Source organism: Pristiophorus japonicus, chromosome 9 (genome assembly GCF_044704955.1).
Source record: "Pristiophorus japonicus isolate sPriJap1 chromosome 9, sPriJap1.hap1, whole genome shotgun sequence".
Lineage (NCBI taxonomy): Eukaryota > Metazoa > Chordata > Chondrichthyes > Pristiophoridae > Pristiophorus > Pristiophorus japonicus.
In genome coordinates this window covers 136,711,682-136,736,111 of record NC_091985.1, presented here as the reverse complement: position 1 = coordinate 136,736,111, position 24,430 = coordinate 136,711,682, and the positions used below count along the sequence as shown (strand labels likewise).

General features: G+C 40.6%; 2 protein-coding genes across 4 annotated transcripts in view; one reads left to right on the top strand and one right to left on the bottom strand.

Annotated features, from left to right (window-relative positions):
• crls1 (cardiolipin synthase 1) overlaps nucleotides 1-5,917 on the top strand; it is a 74,357-nt gene extending 68,440 nt beyond the window's left edge. For both annotated transcript variants that reach the window (XM_070888786.1, XM_070888785.1), the window contains one exon: nucleotides 5,661-5,917. In XM_070888786.1, the coding sequence (XP_070744887.1) occupies nucleotides 5,661-5,756 (96 nt within the window). In that variant the 3' untranslated portion in view covers nucleotides 5,757-5,917. The remainder of the gene's footprint in view (nucleotides 1-5,660) is intronic.
• Nucleotides 5,918-12,697: 6,780 nt separating this feature from the next.
• The window catches only part of fermt1 (FERM domain containing kindlin 1), a 139,156-nt gene continuing 127,423 nt past the window's right edge, over nucleotides 12,698-24,430 (bottom strand). For both annotated transcript variants that reach the window (XM_070888783.1, XM_070888784.1), the window contains exons 13-15: nucleotides 23,303-23,427; nucleotides 14,765-14,906; nucleotides 12,698-13,277 (exon numbers count right to left, since the gene is read on the bottom strand). In XM_070888783.1, coding sequence (XP_070744884.1) covers nucleotides 13,104-13,277; nucleotides 14,765-14,906; nucleotides 23,303-23,427 — 441 coding nt within the window. In that variant the 3' untranslated portion in view covers nucleotides 12,698-13,103. The remainder of the gene's footprint in view (nucleotides 13,278-14,764; nucleotides 14,907-23,302; nucleotides 23,428-24,430) is intronic.

Sequence of the window (24,430 nt, the reverse complement as noted above, 5' to 3'; positions counted from 1 at the left end):
AGTCCTACTGTAAGCCAATACTAGCTATTCTTGGCTTGGTGTCTCCAGTGCCAATTCCTGGATTACTCTATGTAGATACTCCTGGATGTACATGCCACCTACATTGAATCATGTTAGATGCAAAATGGTGAATCTTAGTGGGAGTAACATCCAGTGTGCATTTGCAAGTGCCTGACCTTTACTTGGAGCTCTGTTGGAATGGCCTGGCTCAGACTGAAAAACACACTATTTCCTATAGTTATAAAGCTGATGAGAAGGACTTGACAGTGTTTCCCCATTATTTTCCTTTTAAGATATTTTCTTCATATCCCCCTCTTTCCCAGGGCCTCCTATAGACCATCTCTGGTTGATCGTGGAGGCAATCTATTTCCAGGCCTCAGTCAATTTGACTCTGAAACCAGCATCTATGAGGTGTATGAAAAAATCCGTCAATTTTATTTATTTTTTTTATCTCTTCTCATTTGCAAGTGCCTGACCTTTACTTGGAGCTCTGTTGGAATGGTCTGGCTCAGACTGAAAACTTGTCAGGGATTGTCCATATATGATTCCCAGTCTGCACAGAGTTAACTGATCCAAGTCAAGACAAGTTGGTGTGCTATAATTGGCCCTGCATTTCTGAGGTAGATGAAATTCAGGTCAGGATTTCTGCTCCAAATTGCTATCATTTTGGGACGTCCTGAGATAGTGAAAGGCGCAATATAAATGCAAGTCCATTCTTTTCTTTATAGCCAGTGAGAATCCCCCCCTTACTGGAACTGCGTGTGCATGGATGTTGAATGGGAACTAAATCAAGCTTCGTTTTGATACCTTCCATAGCCATGTGTGTTGGGAGTCTAGCTTCCATGTCAGTCCAGTTAACCTATACTGGCTGTGAAAATGTCCAATGCTGAAGACTGTTAAATAAAATGTCTTCAGAGAGTCAGGATTGCAGTGTGGCTAGTAGGTGGAGCCTATGATACAATGTGTATTTCTTTTTAGAAAGGACAATAGTAAGACCATTGGAAGGTTTTAATTTTTGATAGTTCCAAGAGAAATCAAAATTAATATTCTAGAATTTCTTATAAACCCAACAGGCAGATGATTTCCCCCTCTAGTTTTGTACCTTAAGTGTTGGACTTATTGCATGTCTGTTACTTTCCATTACCAGTAGCTATCTAGTCTGTGCACCTAACTGTTCACTGAGCCAGTGTTGCACACGCTAGATAGTAAACTGAATTAATAGATCTGGCTGTGCAGAGTTAGGCTAGTTGATGGCTACTGTAGCAGCATTTTGAGAGGTGCTTCCAATGGAAGTTTCAAGCTTTGCATTTGTTCCCTCACATTGCCAAGTGAGATAGAGAGATTGGCACTGAGAATGAGAGGAAAATCCTGGGGAAGGCTGACTGGTGGAGAGAATTTGTGTCTTGCAATGAGATGCACAAGATTATTCAGAATGAGAGAAAATGGCTTGAAAGATGCAGAGTGTCTAAAAGAGAACAAGCAGTTAAAGATCATTGTCCTTAGCTGAACAAAATAGAGAGGCCTGTCGGGCATTGGAGTGATGCAAGCTGTTGGTGGAGAGGGACTAAATTAATAAAATAGCTGGAGTGGGAGAGATTGATGGGAGTGGAGTGCTTAAATGTTACGGTTTAATGATTTAGTAGTTTCATTTTAATTACTTTAAAGTTTCATGCTGCGTGGGGAACAAAGAATATGTACAGCGAAAACTCTCTGACCCTGTGACACTCCCCCAACCCAAAAAAGATAATCAACTATATTAGTGGATTTACCTAAACAGGGGTATGGCAGTTGATGGATACACTGGCAGCATTTTGTGTAGCACAGACTATTGCTTATGGTCTGTTTATACTACGGGAAATAAATAGTCACTTCTCGTGGTATAAAATTCAACATATTGTATGTACTCTGTTCCACTTCTCGTGTTGTTATATTATAGCTAGTTTTATTTTCCTGTTATTTTCAGGTTTCAGATTTTTGTCATATGTAATAATGAAAACAATGCCTGTCCAAAAATCTCATCATTAGACTTTAAAGTCTGATACATAATCCAATAATGTTTATATTCACCTTGGTGTTGGATCAGCATATTGTAACTATTGTGTATTTGAATGGGCATTGCTATGTTGATTCATAGCTGGGAAATAAAGCATCATGATGCTGTCTGCTATCTAAGATTTACAGGCTTGATTAAGCAGTAAGACCCAGTATTTGAAGCCCCTGGACAGCGTCCTCCTGCAACCATAAAAATTGAGCAAGGGTCCTGCATTTTAACAGCCTTCACTGTCCTGGTTATCTTACACCATACAGTGCAATGTCTGGAGAATTTCTGGGAACAGGGAGCTGCAGTTTACTGCCTGTTTATGTGGCACTGAAATCTGGGACAGCGGGGCTACATATCTCCCTCCTTAAACACATGCATAAAGCCTCAAAATGCTGGTGAAATGTTTACATTTAAAAAGGGCTAATGGCCCATTACAGTTATTCTGCGATATTAGTTGAATGCCATTATTGCGTTTGAATATCAGCATAATATTGAGAGACTATCATTGAATTCTCTTTGCAGTTTGTCTGTCTTCAGTAAATTTTACATTAAAGAGCTCAACCTTGACCGTGTAAAGTCAATCTCAGTGGTTTCTGTTCCTGGTACATTTTCTGACAGGATTTTGTGCTGGTGATTTATTATCTTGTTATAAAAGGTAGTAATCCTATTTCCTGGTAGAAAATCACTTGGGGTGGAAAATTGTCTGAATGATGCCCACCAACTGATGCACATGGTTCACTGGTTGACATTTTAAATAATTTTTTAAAACTTCCTAGATTTGTGGTAACTATAGGTTTGAGGATGGGCACTTGATAATTATGATATTTGAATATTGTACAGAAAAGTTTCTGATTTCGGATGCTGGATTGTAAAACGGGATCTGTGCTTGTAGGAAATGGGGCTAGATTGTACATGGGAAAGTGCGGGACTAGAAAAGACTGTAGTCCATCTGGGCTGTTTCAAAAACTAATGCCTCAATTATCCACTCACTCAAATATCAATCGAATTATCCCTTAAATGTTTCCAGTGTGCCCTGGTCAGCCTGTGCTTATATATATGTTTTTTTTTATATATATCTATACCACCCTCCTGAGTAAAGCAATTAATTCTAAACTGTGCACCCTCCCTTCTCCTAATGCCTAATTTGAACCCATATCCCGCCCGATTCTAGAATTTGTGGCAGTCTTGAACATATTATCGAGGCTCAATGTAACTATTCTTTTAAGGATCTTAATTGCTTAAATAATATCTCCCCTGAGGCTTCCCTCTCCAGACTAAACAATCCCAGGCTCTTCAACCTCTTTTTGTAGCTCATGTATACCTTAAGACAGGGTTGTACAAACTTCTGTCTTTGTGAACTGCATCAGCATAGAAATTTAAATTCATCTTCACATTAATTTGCACACATTTCAAATTGCTGATAGTAACAGATCTTGATGTTCTGATTTAGGATTTATCCATTAACAAGGCAATAGCTTTGGAAAGAACCTATCCAAACCACTGAGTCTACGACATTCAAACAGGAAAAATCTGCCTCAGTTTTCACTAAAGAGGCTAACAAATCTCGGGTCCAGATGGATTGCATCCGTAGATTTTCACAGAAACGAAGGAGGAGCAGCAGAGGCACTAATATCTATAAATAAAAATTCAATAGAAAAAGGAATAGTGCCAGAGGACCGAGGGACAGCAAATTTAATTTCATTTTACAAAAATGGCACTAGACCTAATCCAGGGAACTATAGATCAGAAAGTGTAATGTCCGTGGTAGGAAAGATATTGGAACCTTTGCTAAATATTTAGAGGTGGAGAATATAGTAAAAAAAAAGTCAGCATAGATTTCTAAAAGGAAGGGCCATATTTAATCAACCTTACTGAATTTTTTGAAGATGTAACAGAACGAGTAGACATGGCAGTGAATGTGTTTTAGATCAGAGCATGTGGACATATGGGCCAGGTAGCTGAATGGATTGACAGATGGCTACAACACAGAAAACCGAGGGCAGGAATTGAGGGAAGTTGCTCAAAGTAGCAGAAAATAAGAAGTGCTCAGATCACTGTTTATCATGTGCATAAATGATTGGGACTCAAGAATTGGAGGTATGGTGTAGTGCATGTATTCTCAAATTGGGGTATATTAAATAAGATGGAGACAGCAACAGGTTACAGGAAGACATAAACAGGCTTGCAAAGTGGGTGGATAAATAGCAAATGAAAGTCAATATAGCTAAATGTGAGGTGTTCATTTTGGTAGAAGGCATAATGAGGCCACTTAATAAGATGCCTCGGCTCTGGAATTTCTCCCTGCCCCCCCCAAACCGCTCTGCATCTCTACCTCTCTCTCCTTTTAAGACTCTCCTTAAAATTTTGGTTGTTGACACTCCTGTGAAGTGTCTTGGAATGATTTGCTATGTTTAATGCAAGTTGTTGCAAGAAACTAAATTGGGTAGAGGAGCAAAGATCTGGGAATATAGATACGTAATTAATTAAAAGTACCAACACCAGTTCATAGGCCATAAAGAATACAAAGTATTGGAGTTCATTTCAAGACGAATGTAATACAAAAGCAGGGAGGTAATGTTAAATTATTTTATGTCCACCTGAGAGAGCAGATGGGGCCATGGTTTAACATTTAATCCAACAGTGCAACTCTCCCTCGGTACTAAAGTACCAGCTTCTTCAACATTTAATACATTATTTAACTCACCCTTTAAGGGTAACTGTGTACATCCATATATGTGTAAACTTGTATATGCTTTCCTATAAAAATGCTAAGTAAAATCATCCCTTTTTTTTTCCCTGTGCTTACTAACCTACATTGGTTTCTGGTCCAGCAACACTTCAATTTTAAAATTCTCACCTCCTGTTCAAATCCCTCCATAACCTTGCTCTTCCCTATTTCTAACCTCTTCTAACCCTACACACCTCCAAGAACTCTGTGTCCCTCTAACTCTGGCCTCTTGTGCACCCCCCCACTTTTTTCGTCCCATCATTTACCTTCAGCTGTCTAAGCCCTAAGCTCTGAAATACCCTCCCTAAACCTCTGTGCCTCTTTACCTCTCTCTCATCCATTAAAACCTACCTCTGATCCAAGTTTTTGATCACCCATCTTAATATCCTAATACAGGTACAACGTCTGAAATACGGAATCCTCGGGACCAAGTCCGTGGCAGTTTTTGGGTTTTGCCGTATTTCAGACAAGAAAATCAATAGTCTGAAATCTGGAATCCTTGGGACCGAATTCTTGACGGATTTCGGAGCTCACCGTTCCTTGTTGCCCGCGGTGCTGCGCATTTTACCAGTTTCCTCGTCCCTTGCTGCCTAATGTCGCCATCTTGGCTACCTCAAAAATGTCTGGTTTTCGGACAATTCCGGTTTCGGGACATTGTATCTGTATATCCTTCTTTGGCTTGATAGCAATTTTTGCTCTAGTGAAGTGTTTTGGGACAATTTATGATGTTAATTGTGCTATATAAATGCGACTTGTTGCAGAGTGCTTTTTACTATTAAAGATGATCTTTTTTGAGATCTAGATTCATAATTTTGAAACTGCTGTAATGTTTAATGACTAACGGTAATGATCTGATGATCCAAGCTGATTATCATAGTTTTGTTGTTTCAGGTATGTTACAGCGTTGACGACAGCAGCGTCTGCATACAGCTATTACCTCCATGGCAAAAATACCGTGCAAGTTTTAAATCGGGTGAAGTAAAATAAAGTGGTTCAAAGTTGGCCAGTGGTGTCTGGAAACAGTACAACAAAGGAGGAACTGGACCTTGATTTCTCTGCTGAAAAGACAATGATAAAAATAATGTAGATATATATGGAATTTTTTTCCTACAAGATTGTGAATTTAATAATAAAAGTGAAAAAACCTATAGATTTCTTACACTTATGGTTTTATTATTTTATTTGTAATTCACGCAATAAATTTAATTTCAGGCACAAACTATGCAATGGTGATTTGCACGTCATCTAGATGATGTATTATACTCAAGTTCTTAAAAATGAGCTCCAATTGTTTTTTGTAAAATCATATTACTACAGTATACAGTTTCATAACATAGCAATCACAGTTGGACACTTAATATAAAAATTAGATCTTCTGTCGTGCTTCTCGCACGGTAAGTTAGAGAATGTGAAATTCGTTAAGAACAGGAGCTTTACACTGCAGCACACACACACGGATTTTCAGCTGCTAATACGGCCTTTCCTTTTAAGGCTGTGGGCCAGGGTTTTCTGCTTGTGTATTCACCAGCCTGTGCTTTTCCCCAGTTATTTTAATGGACAGGAAAATCACAGCCCAGCAAGCTGAACGTCCAACCATAAAGTCTAATTGCTGTGAGAGATATAATATATGTATGTGGAGTTGTACTTGTTTTATCTGGTGTGCTTAAGATTTTTTTTTTGCCTGTCTTTCACTTGTACAGAAGCACCTTCTATATTAAGTCTCTTGCAGTTACCACCTTTTTTTTGTCCTTAATGCTATTTCCTCTGTTTTAGATGTCATTTATCTATCTAGTATGGTGAGGTGTTTTTCCAGTTCTGATGAAAGGTCATCGACCCGAGACATAAACTCTGTTTCTCTCTCCACAAATGCTGCCTGACCTGCTGAGTCTTTCCAGCACTTTGTTTTTATTTCAGATTTTTAGCATCTGCAGTAATTTGCTTTTGTTTTGTTTGTGGTTTTTTTCCCCCCATGTTCAGATAGTACAGGTAGAACATCTGAAATCCGGAGTTCTAAAAACCGGAATTGTCCGATATCCAGACGTTGTGCAGATTGCAAGAGTTGTTGTCTGGAATCCAGAAATATTTCCCGAAAACCGGACTTTTAAGCTGTACATACCTTTTTTCCAAGCAGGAACCCAAAAAAATGTGAAGCCTGGCCCGGCCTCGAGTTTGCAGGATTCGGGCCGTCGGATGTAATGCTCCGAAATCCGGAAATACCCGAAAATCATCCACAAGGTTTCCGGATTCAGGATGTCGGATTTTCTTCTCTGAAATACGGAAATACCCCCAAAACTCGGCCCAGGGGTTTCCAGATTCGGGACGTCGGATTTTTTCTCTGAAATTGGGGAAAAAAACAGGAATGGCCTGGGTCCCAAGGTTTCCGGTTTCGGGACCTTATACCTGTAGTAGTGTTGCCGCTGTATCTATGGTGTTGTTGCTTCCAGCTCGAACCTGCTCCGAGTTCTGGCGTGTTTTATGAGCACGTGGTCTATTGATTTGGAAAATGTGCTTATTTTAATTTTCGGGGTTTGGGTTGAAAACTTTATTTTTTGTAACTAAAGAACCAGAGTTTTTTTCTTACCGCAGCGAGGTGTTGTGATCTGGAATGCACGACCTGAAAGGGTGGAGGTAACAGACAGATTCAATAATAACTTTAAAAAGGGAATGGCCTCTTTCTGTGCTGTATTACTCTGATTCTATAGCTGGCTGCCGGGGTGAATCGGTAAGAGATAGTAGAGAGGCCATAGGGACTAGGTGAGCGATTGATGGTGAGTTGTGCTCGGGGACAAAAAATATGGCGCTTTTGTGAATCGGTCGAAAGTCCAATGAAAATTGGGGGGGGGGGGAGTTGAGGCAAGCAGGATGGTGGGGGGGAGGGGTCAGGAACAACAACATTATTTTTACTGAGTGCAGCCGGAGTGGATGAAACTAAAATCCGGGAGGTAGAAACTATTCAGTTTCCGTCAAATTATTCAGTCGCTTGTTAAAGGAACTTGAAATGTTTTCATTACTAATTCTAATAATTGTTTTGAAAAACTTTCCTGAAGTTTATACATAGTTAATAATTCTTCATTTCTATTCAGTTTTTGAAATGTAGCAAGTTAAATTTGCATAAAAGGTGAGGTGGAACAATTGGCATACAAGCCAACCAGCATCACAAAGGTTTCTTAGAATAAATTTGCCTATAAATGTGTGACATATGTGCTGATATACTGTTTTTAATAATAGCCAATCTCCTTTTACATTGAACACTGATTTAGAATCACAGTGCAAGTGGGGAGAAGTGAGCATTACAAGTGATTGAATTTGGAAAGATGTTTGTATGGGTTCTTAAACAGTGAGGGATGAATTTTTCATTGCTTCCTTTACCCATTGCAGCCAGATAAGTTGATAGATCCCAGAGCTGCAAAGCTAAGTTTGTTCTGAACAATTGTTTCAAATCTTTGAACATTCCAAAGTCCAAACAGCAGAGAGGTAAACAGCCAATGAATCTGTTTTGTGGTTGAGCAAAGTATGTTGGTTAGGGCATTCATCTGAACCACTGGAACAGGCAAATGGGACTTCAAACATCTCATCCTCCTCAGTACTGTACTGAAGTGATGGCCGAGATGATGTACTCCAGTCAAATAGTGGAATTCAAACCTTCTGATCCAGCGGTGAGAGTGCTACCAATTGAGCCAAGGCTGACACACAGCCAAATTCCACCATTTTTTTTTTTAAGTACATAAAATAAATGGCTATGTTTGCTAGATACAGTTAACTGTTTAGAATTGCACTTTTATTTTCTTATGGGAAATGGGGAAACAATCTTTTTTGGAAGTCCCAGTGCTCAGTTCTGGCTTTATATTGGACCCAGCTGCAGTGACTTTCTTTACACCCAAGGGACCTTTCAATAAATAGATACAGGTTTAGTAATTATAAATCTAAGATGTACTTTGTGAAACAGTACCATGAAATCTGGTATGTAACACCTTGAGAAAGCATACTGGAAGCTACCTTGAGCATATGTGTATGAGGTATAGCTCGCTTGCCGAAAGTCAATGGCGGTGTTTCTTTTCTGTTTCCCATTTAAAGGAGTGGTGATTATTGACAAAAGTGGCATGGTCCTCTTGCTATCTACCCAACCAGAACTGTAATTTTCGATAGGCATTCTGGTGCTTTGTTGCTGGCTGCTTATACCTGATCTCGTTTCCCAGAATTTTGTATGGCAGATTTTTAGTTGATAAAATTATAATTTTGAAAATGTGGATTCTTCTCTCTCTCTCTCCTTTGGAGAATGAAAAAAGATCAAAAAGGTGAAGGTGCAAATTAAATGGAGCATTTGAGTTATCTATGCCGCTAGCAGAACTTTTTATTCAATAACATGTAAAAGCTAACTTGTACGGTTGAGAATACTATTGCTATATCTAAGTAAGCATTTGCGACTGCAATGAAAATATCTTGAGATTCAGATGATAAGCTAGTTTACCTTTGTTCCTGAAGGTTGATGTCTTCTTGTAATCATTGCTACCTAGATTTTATATTGTCTGATACTCCCTGTAGCACGTCATTACTGTTTGAAATATGGGGTACAGTCAGTAATATTCAAATGATGCAAGTCCAGTTACAGGAACTGACCATTTGTTGCTGTCTTCCCTGGCATTCCATCAGCCTCCCCCCCCCCCCCCCCCCAAAAAAAAATTGAGTACAAGCGATCTTGATGAAATGAACAAGCTTCATACTCTTTGAAGTGTTACAATCTGAGAACACACTGAAACCTACATGCTGTCCTTTGTTGTTCAGGCTTTTAGTTAAACCAGAGTTCTAATTTCTGAAGTAAATTTAAAATCGGTCAGTAGCAGGGTTGGAAAATTGGACTTCTTGTTTTCTAGATTTTGCCGAGCTGAATAACAAATGGTCAGACTACAAGCAACACCAGTGTGCTGATCCCTTCACCACCTGTCGCTTCTTTATTTGGCTTTCTGCCAGTGTGATCTTTTGTGGTCTCTTGTAATTCTCCACGGAAAAGTTGGGCATACCTTTTTTCCAGTTCTGGTTGATAGTTGTTAAAAGAAAACTCATTATTTATTTTATCTTGTAACCAAAAATAACTTTCCACCAAGTCTATTTTCACTCTTTGTCCAGTACGGTGTGGGTAATGTAACCTCCAAGTGTGAACAACTTGTGCTCTACATCTGTGCTACAGAACACCACACAGTTATGAGCCAAAATTGTGAAAAGCTATATATACACTATATAGCTGCAGATCACAGAAGGCATGGAATTCATTCCCAACCCACCAAAGTCAAGGGGGTGAAAGCCAGCAATCCTCATCAAGGCTGTTCATCTGGTTACAAATTTGCATATACATTAATTTGCGATTTGGTGAAGTTCTTTTTAAAAATAACCAACTGTGGTGGCATGATCGTGGTACAGGAAGGATGAGATTGACTGCAGTTTGAGCCAGTCACCGCAAGCCTTTCCCCACACTATAGTCAATGCCTATTCCAGTTTCCTCTTGCCGTGCCATTTCAAACTTTGCGAAGGTTGGCCAGGGGCCGTGCTCCTACTGCTGCCCCAGTGTGATGGTTATTGCTCCTTGATGTTTTCTGTACCTGGTCTCACAATTTCAGGAACCTGCTTTCTTCCCACACCACAGTGTCGTCCCAGAGAGACAAAACATGATCGAGAGTGAGGGAAGCCGGAAAGGAGGGAGACATAAAAATGACCTGGAAAAAGGATCAAGCCAGTAAAGGAAAGCAAACAAAGCCGAAGGGAGAGAATATACCAGAAAAGGAGAGAAAGCAAACAAACCAGAAAAGGGGGAGGACAGTAACCGGCCAAGAAACAAAGGAAGAGACTGGGAGAGGTGACATTGAGAGATGGAAACTAAGGAGAGACAAATGGGAAAGGCATTAGAGAGGCAGTTAAACAGTAAAGGGGAGAGAACGGAGGGAAGCAGGAAACTGGATGGGAAGGGAGAGATGATTTGTACAAAAGCAAAATACTGCGGATGCTGGGAAACTGAACAAAAACAGAAAATATTCAGAGCTGCACTTGAAAGAGCTATTCAATTCGTCCATTTCCCCACACTGCTGATGAATGTAGTTTATTTACAGAAGTTACTTGTTAAATACAATGTTCTTTGAAATAGTATATAACCCTTGTCAAAATATAATGCTGAAGGATGCTTGGCGAGAGATGTATAGAGTAGATTTATAAAGATTAACATCTTCCCAAAAATGGATCGTGAAACTTGTTTGCTGGTATGAATCGGCTAGAGTCAAATGAAACACAAAAACAAATGATGAGCCCTGCAATTTTGGGGAACATGAGTTTTGCCGTATGTTCTATTTTCTGACTCTTTCCTCTGCCCCCCACCCCATCTCCCTTCCATATGGCTCCACGTGGACAAATTACTCCTGGGTCTCTGCTAATGCTGCTTATGCTTATAGATCCATGAGATTGCCTTGGGTGACCTGTGCTTTTTATAATTAAGTTTAACCAGGGGTAACTGTCAGTAATTTTATTTTTTATGTTTATACATAAACCATTTTTTTCTTTCTCCCCACCTCATAACCACCAGCAGACCCCATCACTGCATCAAGTTACAATATCCATGGTCATGTATTGTGTACAGTTTTGGTCTCCTAACTTGAGGAAGGACATACTTGCTGTTGAGGGAGTGCAGCGAAGATTCACCAGACTGATTCCCGGGATGGTGGGACTGACCTATCAAGAAAGACTGAATCAACTGGGCTTGTATTCACTGGAGTTCAGAAGAGTGAGAGGGGACCTCATAGAAACGTTTAAAATTCTGACGGGTTTGGACAGGTTGGATGCAGGAAGAATGTTCCCAATGTTGGGGAAGTCCAGAACCAGGGGTCACAGTCTAAGGATAAGGGGTAAGCCATTTAGGACCGAGATAAGGAGAAACTTCTTCACCCAGAGAGTGGTGAACCTGTGGAATTCTCTACCACAGGAAGTAGTTGAGGCCAATTCACTAAATATATTCAAAAGGGAGTTAGATGAAGTCCTTAGTACTCGGGGGATCAAGGGGTATGGCGTGAAAGCAGGAAGTGGGTACTGAAGTTTCATGTTCAGCCATGAACTCGTTGAATGGCGGTGCAGGCTAGAAGGGCTGAATGGCCTGCTCCTGCACCTATTTTCTATGTTTCTATGTTTCTATGTCATGGCCCAGAGAGCCAGTTTTATCCTGAGCCCCTTCCATTCAAGCACATTGATATTTTCATAGAAAATTCTAAACAGCTGCCCTGCTAATATTTAAATATTTTTCTTCCTTCAGCAAATTGGGCAATTCTGTTGCTAGCTCCGAATGAATGATCATGAACTTGCTGTGTTGGGAATGGGGGGGCGGGGGGGTACAGCCTACTTCTTGCCATTGCTTGTGGGCTACCTAGACATTGACCTAGGCTTTCTGTCTCCTCTGCTATTCTCCCACAGATTTTATGGCCGATCTAGGGCAGGCAGAAGCAGAAGGCAACTCTGGGAACGATAGACCCATTGGGGCAAACTACGCCTGCCTGCATGCATGGGTGGCTGAATGGTAAATATTTCTTGTAATTTGCATACCGCACAGACTGCCTGTTAGCTAGCATTCAGAGATTGGCAGAAGGGGCCTGGGACAAAAACTGAAAAGGTGTTGGTGCAAGCGCTGTCTGACCATGGTCATGCTCAAGACCCATCAATAAAATGAACGTCTTCAACAGTTCACCTCTTTCACTGTTTTGACACCCGAGCAGGTATGACTCTCTGGTGGAGCCTGGGTCAGCAGGGTATTTCAGAGGTGGAAATCCTATCCTTCTGTAGATCTGCCCTAATCAAGGGTGGAGATGAGGGGTGTATTTAACTCAAACTGTATTTTAATGGCTGATATTTTGCATTTACTAATAATGCGAACAAAAGTGCACAATGATTTCTGGTCATTTATTTTTCACCTTTTCAGTAGATCTGTCCATGCAATGAGTACATTTTAAGGTTAACATATTAAATAGCAACTGTTCCCCTGCTAAAGAGACAAAGACTGCATAAAGCACAATAAATTCAATGACAATCACTTTAACAGGTTTAACTTACCCAGCCAACACTGAATCTATAATATATACTACATACAATGTTGCTGTTACTGGTTGGAAAGCTTGAAACAAACAGCAAAGTGTATATATAAAAATGACAATATAATGTACGAGTAGAATTTAGTCATTCCTATAGATAGCTTTTGTATTGTAACTATGTTACACTTGCAAATAATTCATTTTTATAAAGTTTTTTGTAATCTCTTAGCAATAACTGATTTATATAAGGTTATACCACCGTTCAGACTCTGTTATTACATTAATCCTGACCACCTGTAAGTTTGTGGAAAAGTTCTTCATCCAGTGTCTCATTTTGGTCCTTGGAACGAGTTGACATAAATATATAACCGCCAATGTATTCGTGGACTATCTTGCAGTCTGCATTGAGACATGTGAGTGCTATGGCCACACTTTGATCAAATTCAATTTCAACCTGAAATTAAAAGGCAACAGATTATTAGCAGTTTTGAGATCATACAGCAATTTCCTTTCAAATGTTTCTTGTATACAACTAGGTTCAGTAACTTTCCAGTAGATGGCGCTGTCTCTTCTAGAATTTTGCAATAACTTATCACCCAGCAGTCATGTAAGTGGATGTTCCTAGCCTGTTTAAAAACATTTGGAGATCTAATCCTTCTTCACAGGTTGACTTTAAAATATTATAAATTCACTTTAATCAGAATTATGTTCTATGCTTCCTGTAAAATTTGTTGAATGAGGTCATCAGAAGGAAGCCACCCAATTAGTCCTAATCCCGGCAAATATTCCCCTCCAAGTAATTATTCAATTTCCTTTTGAAAATTGTTATTAAATCTGCTTCCACCACTCTCTCAGCCGTGCATTCCAGATCATAATTAAATCAAAACCCTTTATGATTTTATCTCTATCAAATCTACCCTTGACCTTCTCTGCTCTAAGGAGAACAAGCCCAGCATCTCTAGTTTATCCATGTAACTGAAGTCCTGCATCCCTGGTACCATTCTTGTATATCTCCTCTGTACCCTCCTCAAAGGCCTTGAAATCCTTCCTAAAGTGTGGTGCCCAGAATTGGACACAAATCACTGGTTAGGCCACAGTTGAAGTATTATCAAGGTTTAGCATAATTTCCTTGCTTTTGTATTCTATGACTCGGTTTATAAGACCAATGATTCCATATCCTTTTTTTTCAAACAATTCAAACATGTTTTATCAGACAGAGCTAATGGTACTTAAAACGATTATCCACATTTTTGTGGACCTACACAAATACTTGTGCTTAAAAATTTCCAACTTTGTTCCTTAATAAATGTCTGTAAGAAGATTATTTACATCTTAGAAGTGTAATTTAGCACTATCCATCATTCTGTGGCAAGCATTACATTTGTAAAAGCTTTCAATCAAAATGATGGCTTTGTTCCTATTTTGCTGTTAAAGTGTAGTAGACGTGTGGAGCTTGAGTGATGCAGTCACTTCTGATATGGTATTTCCTAAGTTTCAAGCTCCTAGTTACTTGTTTTACAGACAAATAAATATCCAAAATTGTAATTTTATCAAGAGTAATCGTAAACTGTAGGATTTACATAGAAATATAAACTTTTTAAATCTGTGAAAGATAGCGTAAGATTTACCAAGAAGAGGTACTATATACAAAATGCTCTGTAATTTTTCATGATTGCATTCAATAAAATCACATTTAACTCCAAGTTTAATCTAAAAGATTTGTTTGATTTTAAAAATTAGAACAATCCATGGAATTATGAGGAAGAGACATTAGAGATCAGATGCTTTGTGATAGAAAAGAGGAGCATCTGTTAATAGTTCTTGCACACATCCCAGTGCTTGGTTATAGAATGGCATTAGCAAAGAACTGGTAAAGAGTCTCTTGATTGGTTTGTGTTATGCCAAATTATTTCTGAGATTGAGATGATACTTGTAACTCACCTGTCTGATTTCCCAGTTGACATTCCACTGCTTTATGTTGCTGTATCTCCACGTTATGATGGGATCTCTTGTTGTCATATCTATTCTTATTAATCGGTTGTAGGAAACCCCCAACAGTTCATCCTTCTTGGTTCCTCTGAATCTATAGATGTGGGCAATTGGTCTAAATAAGTACCAAATTTACTTTCAAAATAAAGATGCTATCTCATAACATCCTTAACAAATTTTAAGTACTACAAACATAAGGATTCTACAGTATTTTTCTTTATGGGCAATAGTCTTGAATATTTTATTTAAGTATAACTTATTTATGGACTAAGAAGCCTCCTTAACTGAGCCTTAAGTACGGATTTCTGGATGCAATTTGAATTTACATATTACAACAGTACCGTGAAAGATGTTCAAATTTAATGAGGCTAAAATGTGCAGATTAAGATAAGGAGATTGTGTTTGTGTATGGAAACCATTGCGTGGAATCCTACTGATTAACATCAATCTTGCATGATCTGAAATTTCCTTCAGCACAACATTGGCAAATCTGAAGCAATCCTCCGTTTTGGCCAACACCTGCCTGCTGCTGGTTTCAACTTCACCGATTTGCCCAGCTACCTATTCAGACTGAAGTAGGTGACATGCATCCTCAATATTCATTGCCTACTTCCAATTCATGCATTAATTCACAAACACAATTTAATTCAGTCCCCTCTTGTACAAATCTTCCACATACATCACCCTGTCTAAAATGAACGAAATAGTGGCCAGTGAACTTTAATATGGAAACAAGTGTAAAGTACTGCATGCAAGCAGAAAGAATAAATGCCGTAAGTATTCCACGAATGATGGTGAAAGAGACGACATTTTAATAGATTTGACGCTCAATATAATCAAATCACTGCACAGTAGCAATCAACAAGTCAAATAGAACACAATTATATAGTCAAAACAGGAGTACACATTGTAAGAAGTAATGCTGAAAATGTGTCATGCTCTGGCTAGACCATACTTTTGAGTACTGTTTAGTTCTGGTGAATGAGATAAAAGGGAAAAATTCAAGCAGGTAGTGTAGAAACTAGCCACGAAATTGATCAATACTGTTAAAGAACTGATTAATGAGGATAAGTGGAGAAACTTGAGCTTTCCTGCCCTGAAGGTGGTGATTGAGACTTCATATTATAGAGGTATGCAAGATAATCATCATAGGCAGTCCCTCGGAATTGAGGAAGACTTGCTTCCACTCTTAAAGTGAGTTCTTTGGTGGCTGAACAGTCCAATACGAGAGCCACAGACCTTGTCACAGGTGAGACAGTCATTTGGCGGGGGAAGGGGTGGGACTGATGTACCACACGCTGCCCGCGCCTGACCTCTTCATGCTCGCGGCATTGAAATTCAAAGAGCTCAACGTTCTCCCGGATGCACTTTCTCCACCTAGGGCGGTCTTCAGCCAGGGACTCCCAGGTGTCAGTGGTGATGTCTCACTTCATCAGGGAGGCTTTGAGGGAGTCCTTGTAACGTTTCCGCTTTGGCTCGTTTGCCATGAAGGAGCTCTGCATGAAGCAATTGCTTTGGGAGTCTCGTGCTTAGGGAGTCATGCAAGATAATAAATGGCAATGAAAAGGAAAATCTTGGAACACTACAAATTAGATCATGACAGCAGGACAAGGGGGCACTGATTCAACAGGGTCAAATAGATAAAAGGTAAATCTAGGACTGATGTTGGGTAACAGTGATCAATACACGGAATGCATCAGAAAGTACTATAATGGCGATAAAAACCTTGAAATAAACAATTGAATGATGTGGGGGAGGAAAGACGCAAGCAATCTTGCAGCATGGTGTTTTCCACCTTTTTTGAAGAGGAAAGGAGATTGAGCTTCAAACTAAAATCGCCCATTATATCCATTTGGTATGAAATTTTTTGATCAGGCCGACTTAGTGAATTTAAGATAAAATTTTGTACGCTGTAAATCAATACCCAACTCTGTCTGTTAGTTTCGGGAGGTAAGGCTACCACCCAGTCTCCCAGATGGAAGTCACTACAATTTTAAATACATTCGAAATTCTCTTCTGTTTTTGAAACACTGAATGCATGCAAATCTTGCAAATGGATCAAGGTCACAAAGAGTAATTCTTGGGACTAAGATATTTGATAGACCGGTCGGCTGTTAAAAGATAACAAAACTATCCAAATGCCAAAAAGCAACAATTTGTGCTCGATCTGCCCAAATGCAAAAATTGATTTAAAAATCATGTCTGTGTGGGAGGATTGCTTTGATTTGGATTCCCAAAAGGCTGTGTGGAGAAATACAAGTGCTTGCTTCAATTTAGTGATTCCATATTACACTGAAGAAATGGTACTCCAATCTTCAAAGACATTGGGGGTAAATTACTTCAATGGAAAGGAAAATTGGGTGTATAACAACAGCTGGTCAATCTGCAATCGCTAGTTTTCTGATAGTGCCCAAAGCGGAAATAGCCTCCACTGCTAAAAGATTCTGGAAAAAAAAAATGCTTCAAATTTTAGACATTTTATTATTTTGTTTGTGGAAACATATTAAAGTAGGTTTCAAGTCAAGTATTGTACTCTGAATTATCTGCTTTATAATCTTTCTGTAGTAAAGTAACGTGTTCTTACAGCATTGTGTTTCATCTTTTTTGAAGAGGAAAGGAGTGTTTGGTGAGTAGCAGGAATAACATTTGGTGCAAAATGATAGTAAAAAGGATAAAAATGGTGTACATTTCTGATCATTCGGCTCTAGAAACTGCATTTGTTGTGATTACAAAAAGAATTGGGAGAGAGCCCAAAGTCAAACAAGGTGACTGACTTTTGGGTCTTTCTGGATGGATGATTTTCCTCATCTGTACCCATCTTGTCAAAATCCACTGGCTCTAGAATATTGACAAATTCCTTGCCCTAATTTTCAAATTCCCAGAGTTACATCCCACCATATCTGAGTAGTCTTCTGTACACCTTCTGCCTCACCAGCTCTGGTTTACTACTTGTCCCCAGTTCCCCCACTCACCATCCAGGATTATTCTTTGTCACTATAACCCCTGCACTTTGGAACTGTGCTCTCAAGACACTTGTCTTGCTGCTTCGCTCCCTTCCTTCAATCATCTCGTGGAAACGGTAACATAGTGGTTATGTTACTGGACTAGTAATAAGTGAGTTCAAAACTCACCACGGCAGTTGGGGAATTTAAATTCACTTAATTAAATAAATCTCAAATTTAAAAAAAGTTAGTGATGACCATGATACTACCGAATTGTCGTCAAAAACTTATCTGGTTCACTAATGTCCTTTTAGGAAGGAAATCTGCCATCCTTACCTGGTCTGGCCTTTTTGTGACGCCAGACCAACATCAACGTGGTTGACTCTTAGCAAGCCACTCAGTTGTAACAAACAGCTACACGAAACAATAAAACCAGACGGCCCACCCAGCACTGGCTTCGGACACGACAACGGCACTCCCAGCCGAGTCGACCCTGCAAAGTCCTCTTCATAAACATCTGGGGACAAAATTGGGCGAGCTGTCCCACAGACTAGTCAAATAACTGCGTGACATAGTCATACCTTTTGTCCCAGACTCCTCCATCACCATTCCTGGTATTTTACCCACCCGAGGTGGCAGCACAGTGGTATAGTCAGGAGAGAGTGGCCCTGGGAGTCCTCAACATTGACTCCGGACTTCCAAGCATAGGCAAGGAAACCTCCTGCTCATTACTACCTACCCGCCCTCCCTCAGCTGATGAATCAATAAGTACTGCTCCATGTTAAACACCCCTTGGAAGAGCACTCAGGGTAGCAAGGGCACAGAATGTACTCTAGGTGGGGCACTTCAATTTCCATCACCAGGAGTGGCTCGGTAGCACCACTACTGGCCGAGTCCTAACGGATGTAGCTGCCAGTCTGGACTTGCAGCAGGTGGTGAGAGAACCAACATGAGGGAAAAACCTACCTGTCGCAGATGCATCTGTCCATGACTGTGCGGTGATCACTGCTACCGATACTGTCACTGTGGAGACGAAGTCCCGTCTTCACACTGCAGACACCATCGTGTTAAATGAGAGAGATTCAGAACAGATCGAGCAGCTCAAACCTGGGCATCCATGAGACGCTGTGGGCCATCAGCAGAATTGTATTTCACCATAATCTGTAACCTCATGGCCGGCATATCCCTCATTCTACCATTACCATCAAGCCAGGTGATCAAACCTGGTTCAATAAGGAGTGCAGAAGAGCATGCCAGGTGTACCTAAAAATGAGGTAGCAGTCTGGGAAAGCTGCAACACAGGACTAAGCAACATGCTATAAATAGAGCTAAGCGATCCCACAATCAACGGATCAGATCAAAGCTCTGCAATCCTACAACATCCAGTCATGAATGGTGGTGGACAATTAAACAACTAACGGGAAGAGGATCGCCCATAAATCTCCGATCCTCAATGATGGCAGAGCCCAACCCACAAGTGTAGAAGACAAGGCTGAAGCATTTGCAACCATCTTCAGCCAGAAATGCCGAGTAGATGATCCATATCAGCCACCTCCTATGATCCCCACCATCACAGAAACCAGTCTTTGGCCAATTTGATTCACGCCACGTGATATCAAGAAGCGGCTGAGCGCACTGGATACAGCAAAGGCTATGGGCCCTGACAACATCCTGGCTGTTGTGCTGAAGACATGCTACAGAACTTGCTGTGCCTCGAGCCAAGTTGTTCCAGTACAGCTAAAACATTGGCACCTACCCAACATGGTGGAAAACTGCCCAGGTATGTCTTGCCCACAAAAAGCAGGACAAAGCTAAACCGGCCAATTACCGCCCTCTCAAATCATCAGCAAAGTGATGGAAGGTGTTGTCGACAGTACTATCAAGTGGCACTTACTAATAACCTGCTCACCGATGCTCAGTTTGGGTTCCATCATGACCACTCGACTCCAGACCTCATTATAGCCTTGGTCCAAACATGGACAAAAGAGCTGAATTCCAGAGCTGAGGAGAGTGACTGTCCTTGACCAAGTGTGGCATCAAAGAGCCCTAGTAAAATTAAAGTCAATGGGAATCAGAGGAAAAACTCTTCACTGGCTAGAGTCATACCATATCAAAGGAAGATGGCTGTGGTTGTTGGAGGTCTATCATTCAGCCTCAGGACATCGCTGCAGGAGTTCTTCAGGGCAGTGTCCTAGGCCCAATGACCTTCCCTCCATCATAAGGTCAGAAGTGGGGATACTCGCTGATGATTGGAGTGTTCAGTTCCATTCGCAACTCCTCAGAAAATGAAGGAGTCCATGCCCGCATGCATCATCATCATAGGCAATCCCTTGAAATCGAGGATGACTTGCTTTCACTCAAAATGAGTTCTCAGGTGACTGTACAGTCCAATGCGGGAATTAGTCTCTGTCACAGGTGGGACAAACAGTGGTTGAAGGAAAGGGTGGGTGGGGAGCCTGGTTTGGCACACGCTCCTTCCGCTGTCTGCGCTTGATTTCCGCATGCTCTTGGCGACGAGACACTAGGTGTTCAACGTCCTCTCAGATGCTCTTCCTCCACTTTGGGCGGTCTTGGGCCAGGGATTGGTGGGGACGTTGCACTTTATCAAGGAGGAGCTCCTGCTCAGGCCCACTGCAGCAAGACCTGGGCGACATTCAGGCTTGGGCTGAAAAGTGACAAGCAGCATTCGCGCCACACAAGTGCCAGGCAATAACTATTTCCAACAAGCGAGAGTCTAACTACCTCCCCTTGACATTCAATGGGATTACACTAGCCGAATCCCCTACCATCAATATCCTAGGGGTCACCATTGACCAGAAACTTATCTGGACCAGCTACATTAATACTGGAGCAACAAGAGCGGGTCAGAGGTTGGGCATTCTGTGGCGAGTGTCTCACCACCTAACTCCGCAAAGCCTTTCCACCATCTACAAGGCAGGAGTGTGATAGAATACTCTCCAATTGCCTGGATGAGTATAGCTCCAACAACACTCAAGAAGCTCGACACCATCCAGGACAAAGCAGCCCGCTTGATTGGCACCCCATCCACCAGCTTAAGCATTTACTCCCTCCACCACTGGCGCAGCATGGCTGCAGTGTATACCATCTATAAAATGCACTGCTGCATCTTCAGCAGCACCACCAAAACACTTTACCTCTACCACCTAAAAGGACAAAGCAGCAGGCACATGGGAGCACCATTACCTGCAAGTTGCCCTCCAAGTTACACACCACCCTGACCTGGAAATATATCGCTGTTCCTTCATCGTCGCTGGGTCAAAATCGTGCAACTCCCTCCCTAACAGCACTCATCATCATAGGCAGTCCCCGAGATTGAGGAAGACTTGCTTCCACTCTAAAGTGAGTTCTAAGGGAGCCCTGTAGACCATAAGCTTGGTGCCAGATTTGAGGCCCTGGTCTTCAAACGCTCTTTTCCTCAGGCAACCGAAGGCTGCGCTGGCACACTGTAGGCAATGTCTGCCCTTGCTGCTGATAGGCTCCCGAGGTATGGAAAGTTGTCCAGGGCCAAGCCGTGGATCTTACGGATGTTTAATCTAAAGCCCATGCTTTCGTACATCTCGGTGAAGTGGGAATACCCTCAGTACATGGACTGCAGTGGTTCAGGAAGGCGGCTCACCACCACCTTCTCCAGAGCAATTAGGGATGGGCAATAAATGCTGGCCTTGCCAGCGACGCCCACATTCCGGAAATAATTTTTTTTAAACCCTCTCTCTAATGTAAGTCTGGTTCCCCCAATTAATTTTTCCAACCTCCAGCACAGCATCCTCCTTTCCCCATTTTAAAGTGCCGAGAGGCATTCTTTACTCGCAGCGAGGGATACTATTAAAGTGTGTGCTGTTGATCACTTTTGAGATCTGTTGCACATTTTTGTATACGAGAAAAAAATGCTCACAAATGTCTTAACTAAAAAAAACAGATGGATTTGGAAAGATTTATATTAATGTACAAATTGTTTTGATCTTTAATGTTGGAACACCCTTGAGACAATGAAAGAGGTGCCATGCCTCAATACATGGAGCGGTACAATACAATTTAGTGCTGACAATTCTCCCAAAAGTGGGATCCTAGTCTCATTTATGTTGCTATAGGGAGGCAGCGAGTAGAAGTCAAATGCTTCGCCATAGAGGGAGAATTACTCTGGCATTGTAGTGGGTCATTTATGGCAGTAATGACACCAGGCGGTCAACATGCTGTGTGTCTCTGTATTGATGGAAGATAGCTTGTGGGCAGGCAAACAACTCATAGCAGGAAAAGGGAGATATAACTTACTACATATTGGAAATTTGGTGAGACCACACCTGGAGTACTATGTACTGTTTTGGTCTCCTTACTCATGGAAGGATATAATTGCCATAGAAGGAGTGCAAGCATTGTTCAGTAGACTGGTTCCTGGGATGAGGGATTTTGCCCTATGAGAAGAGATTGAGTAGACTAAGCCTATATTCCCTAGAGTTTAGAAGAATGATAGGTGATCTAATTGTAACACACAACATTCTTAAAGGGCTTAACAGGGTAGATGCTGGGAGGATGTTTCCCCTGGCTGAGAAGTCTAGAACTAGGGCTCACAGACTCTCAATAAGAGATCAGCCATTTAGGACTGAGATGGGGAGAAATGCATTCACTCAGAGGGTAGTGAATCTTTGGAATTCTCTACCCAAGGGAGCTGTGGATACTCCGTCGTTGAGTATGTTCAAGACAGAGATCGATAAATTTTTGGATACTAAATGAATCAAGGGATATGGGGTTAGTGCAGGAAGGTGAAGGTTGAGGTAGAAGATCAGCCATGATCGTATTGAATGCCGGAGCAAGTTCGAAGAGCCTGCTCCTATTTGTTATGTAGAAAAAATGCATTGAGGTAAATTGTCTACCTCGCTATGCTGCTGTTCTTAAATATACCTCAGTAACGTGGGTAATTTTTTTTAATCGTTTAAATTTTAAAATTTAAATTAAACAATTATTGTGAAGAAAGCAGGAAACCTATACTTGATTCAATTTTTCCTTCAAGATATCCTACATAAAACTAATTTAATTTGTGAACATTTAAATTCAACTTTTTCTCCAACTGCATTGAGATTTCATAATTAACTAGTATTTACAGTTTATAAACTGCCTTAAAATTTGCAGCAATTGAGTACTTGTATTTTTGTATGAATATATTCCCATCCTCACTTAAGATATAAAATTCACTGAATCATTGAGAAAGGCCTGGATAATAGGAATAGCACTAAATCAGACTGATTTGAGCAGCAGTTCTGTTTTATAGTGAAGTTTTAATTATGAAATGGGTGGTATTATTTCCAGGAATGTAACTTAATATAAAAATGTCATTAATTAGGATCATTGTACATATTTGTTCTATATTCATTTCCATTGGATAAAGTGAAAAATGTGGGAGTTATAAGTAAAAAAATAAATAAAACTTGCCATTCGCTCTAACGGATTTACATTTGCATGTTCTAACATGAATGTATTGGATTTGCTTTGGCAGGGCATACTGACAATGTTCCTGCTGTCTCGTGTCGCTTACCTAACTATAAAATAAGAAACTCCAAACTCTGGCAGAGACTGCCATGCCTGGATGAACCGCATCTTGCCTTCCACCAGTGTCATCTGCGCGACATTTTGATGTGCTTCTAGGATGCGTGTTGTTAACTGAAAACCAAACATTCAAGAAAGGATTTATTGTAGTACAACTGTTGTCACGTAAATACAATAGCCTGGATTTGGCGGTGGGTAAAGTTGGCGACTGTCAAGAGTTCGTGGTCATTATCCCTCTGAAGCTGACCGTAACTTCAGGATTTAGCACATGCGCATCTAATTCCTAAGTCATTCACTGCTCCGATATGGCCTGCGCTGTGGCACCTCCCCCCACAGCATAGTCGGCAATCGGTGAAATCAATATAACTAGTGAAAACTTGGGATTCCTGCACCATTATCGCTGTTTAATACCCTATTAAATGTTGAGCCTTGTTAGAATAGGTGTAACTGGACTTTTAATGGCGTATCAACTGCTGAACAACGATGCTGGCCCTCAAAAACTAAATTTTATATTTGTGAAATATCAAATTTATCCATTATGATCAAAATTACAATAAACAAAATGTAAAAGTTGGTTCATGATATTTCAGCTTCTATTTTTTAACCCCAGTGTATGTCCCAAACTTTAATTCGCTCTTTAAAATTATTTTTAAAGTGCAGATAATTCAGTGTGTTTTATTTCCTCAATGCTTAGACACCTTGTTGATGTCACTGCAGCTTCTTTGCTGGGGATTCCTATTACACTGCACTACAATCAAGTCCATATCGAGAAAGGTAAACTTCTCGCTGTGGGCAGTTTTCTTCGATGTCAGCAGCGAGCCTCTTAACTTCGTCACTGACTGTAAATTACGGGCCAATGACTCCAAAGTGCCGAAGGTGGCTTTTTGATGAATTGTCTATATATATATATATATATGCATATAACACACACTCACTCTCCTTGTGTGTAGATGTAGAGTGGTTGAACATTTTCTGAGGAAGAACGGACAGATTGAAAAGCATGTCGACATTTTGCCACCAGTGATATTCCCTTCACCACCCACAATGATTCGATAACTTATTCTGCTATGGCAGAAATGTAACCTTAAATCAAGAAGGACAGGTCTTTAAATCGGTC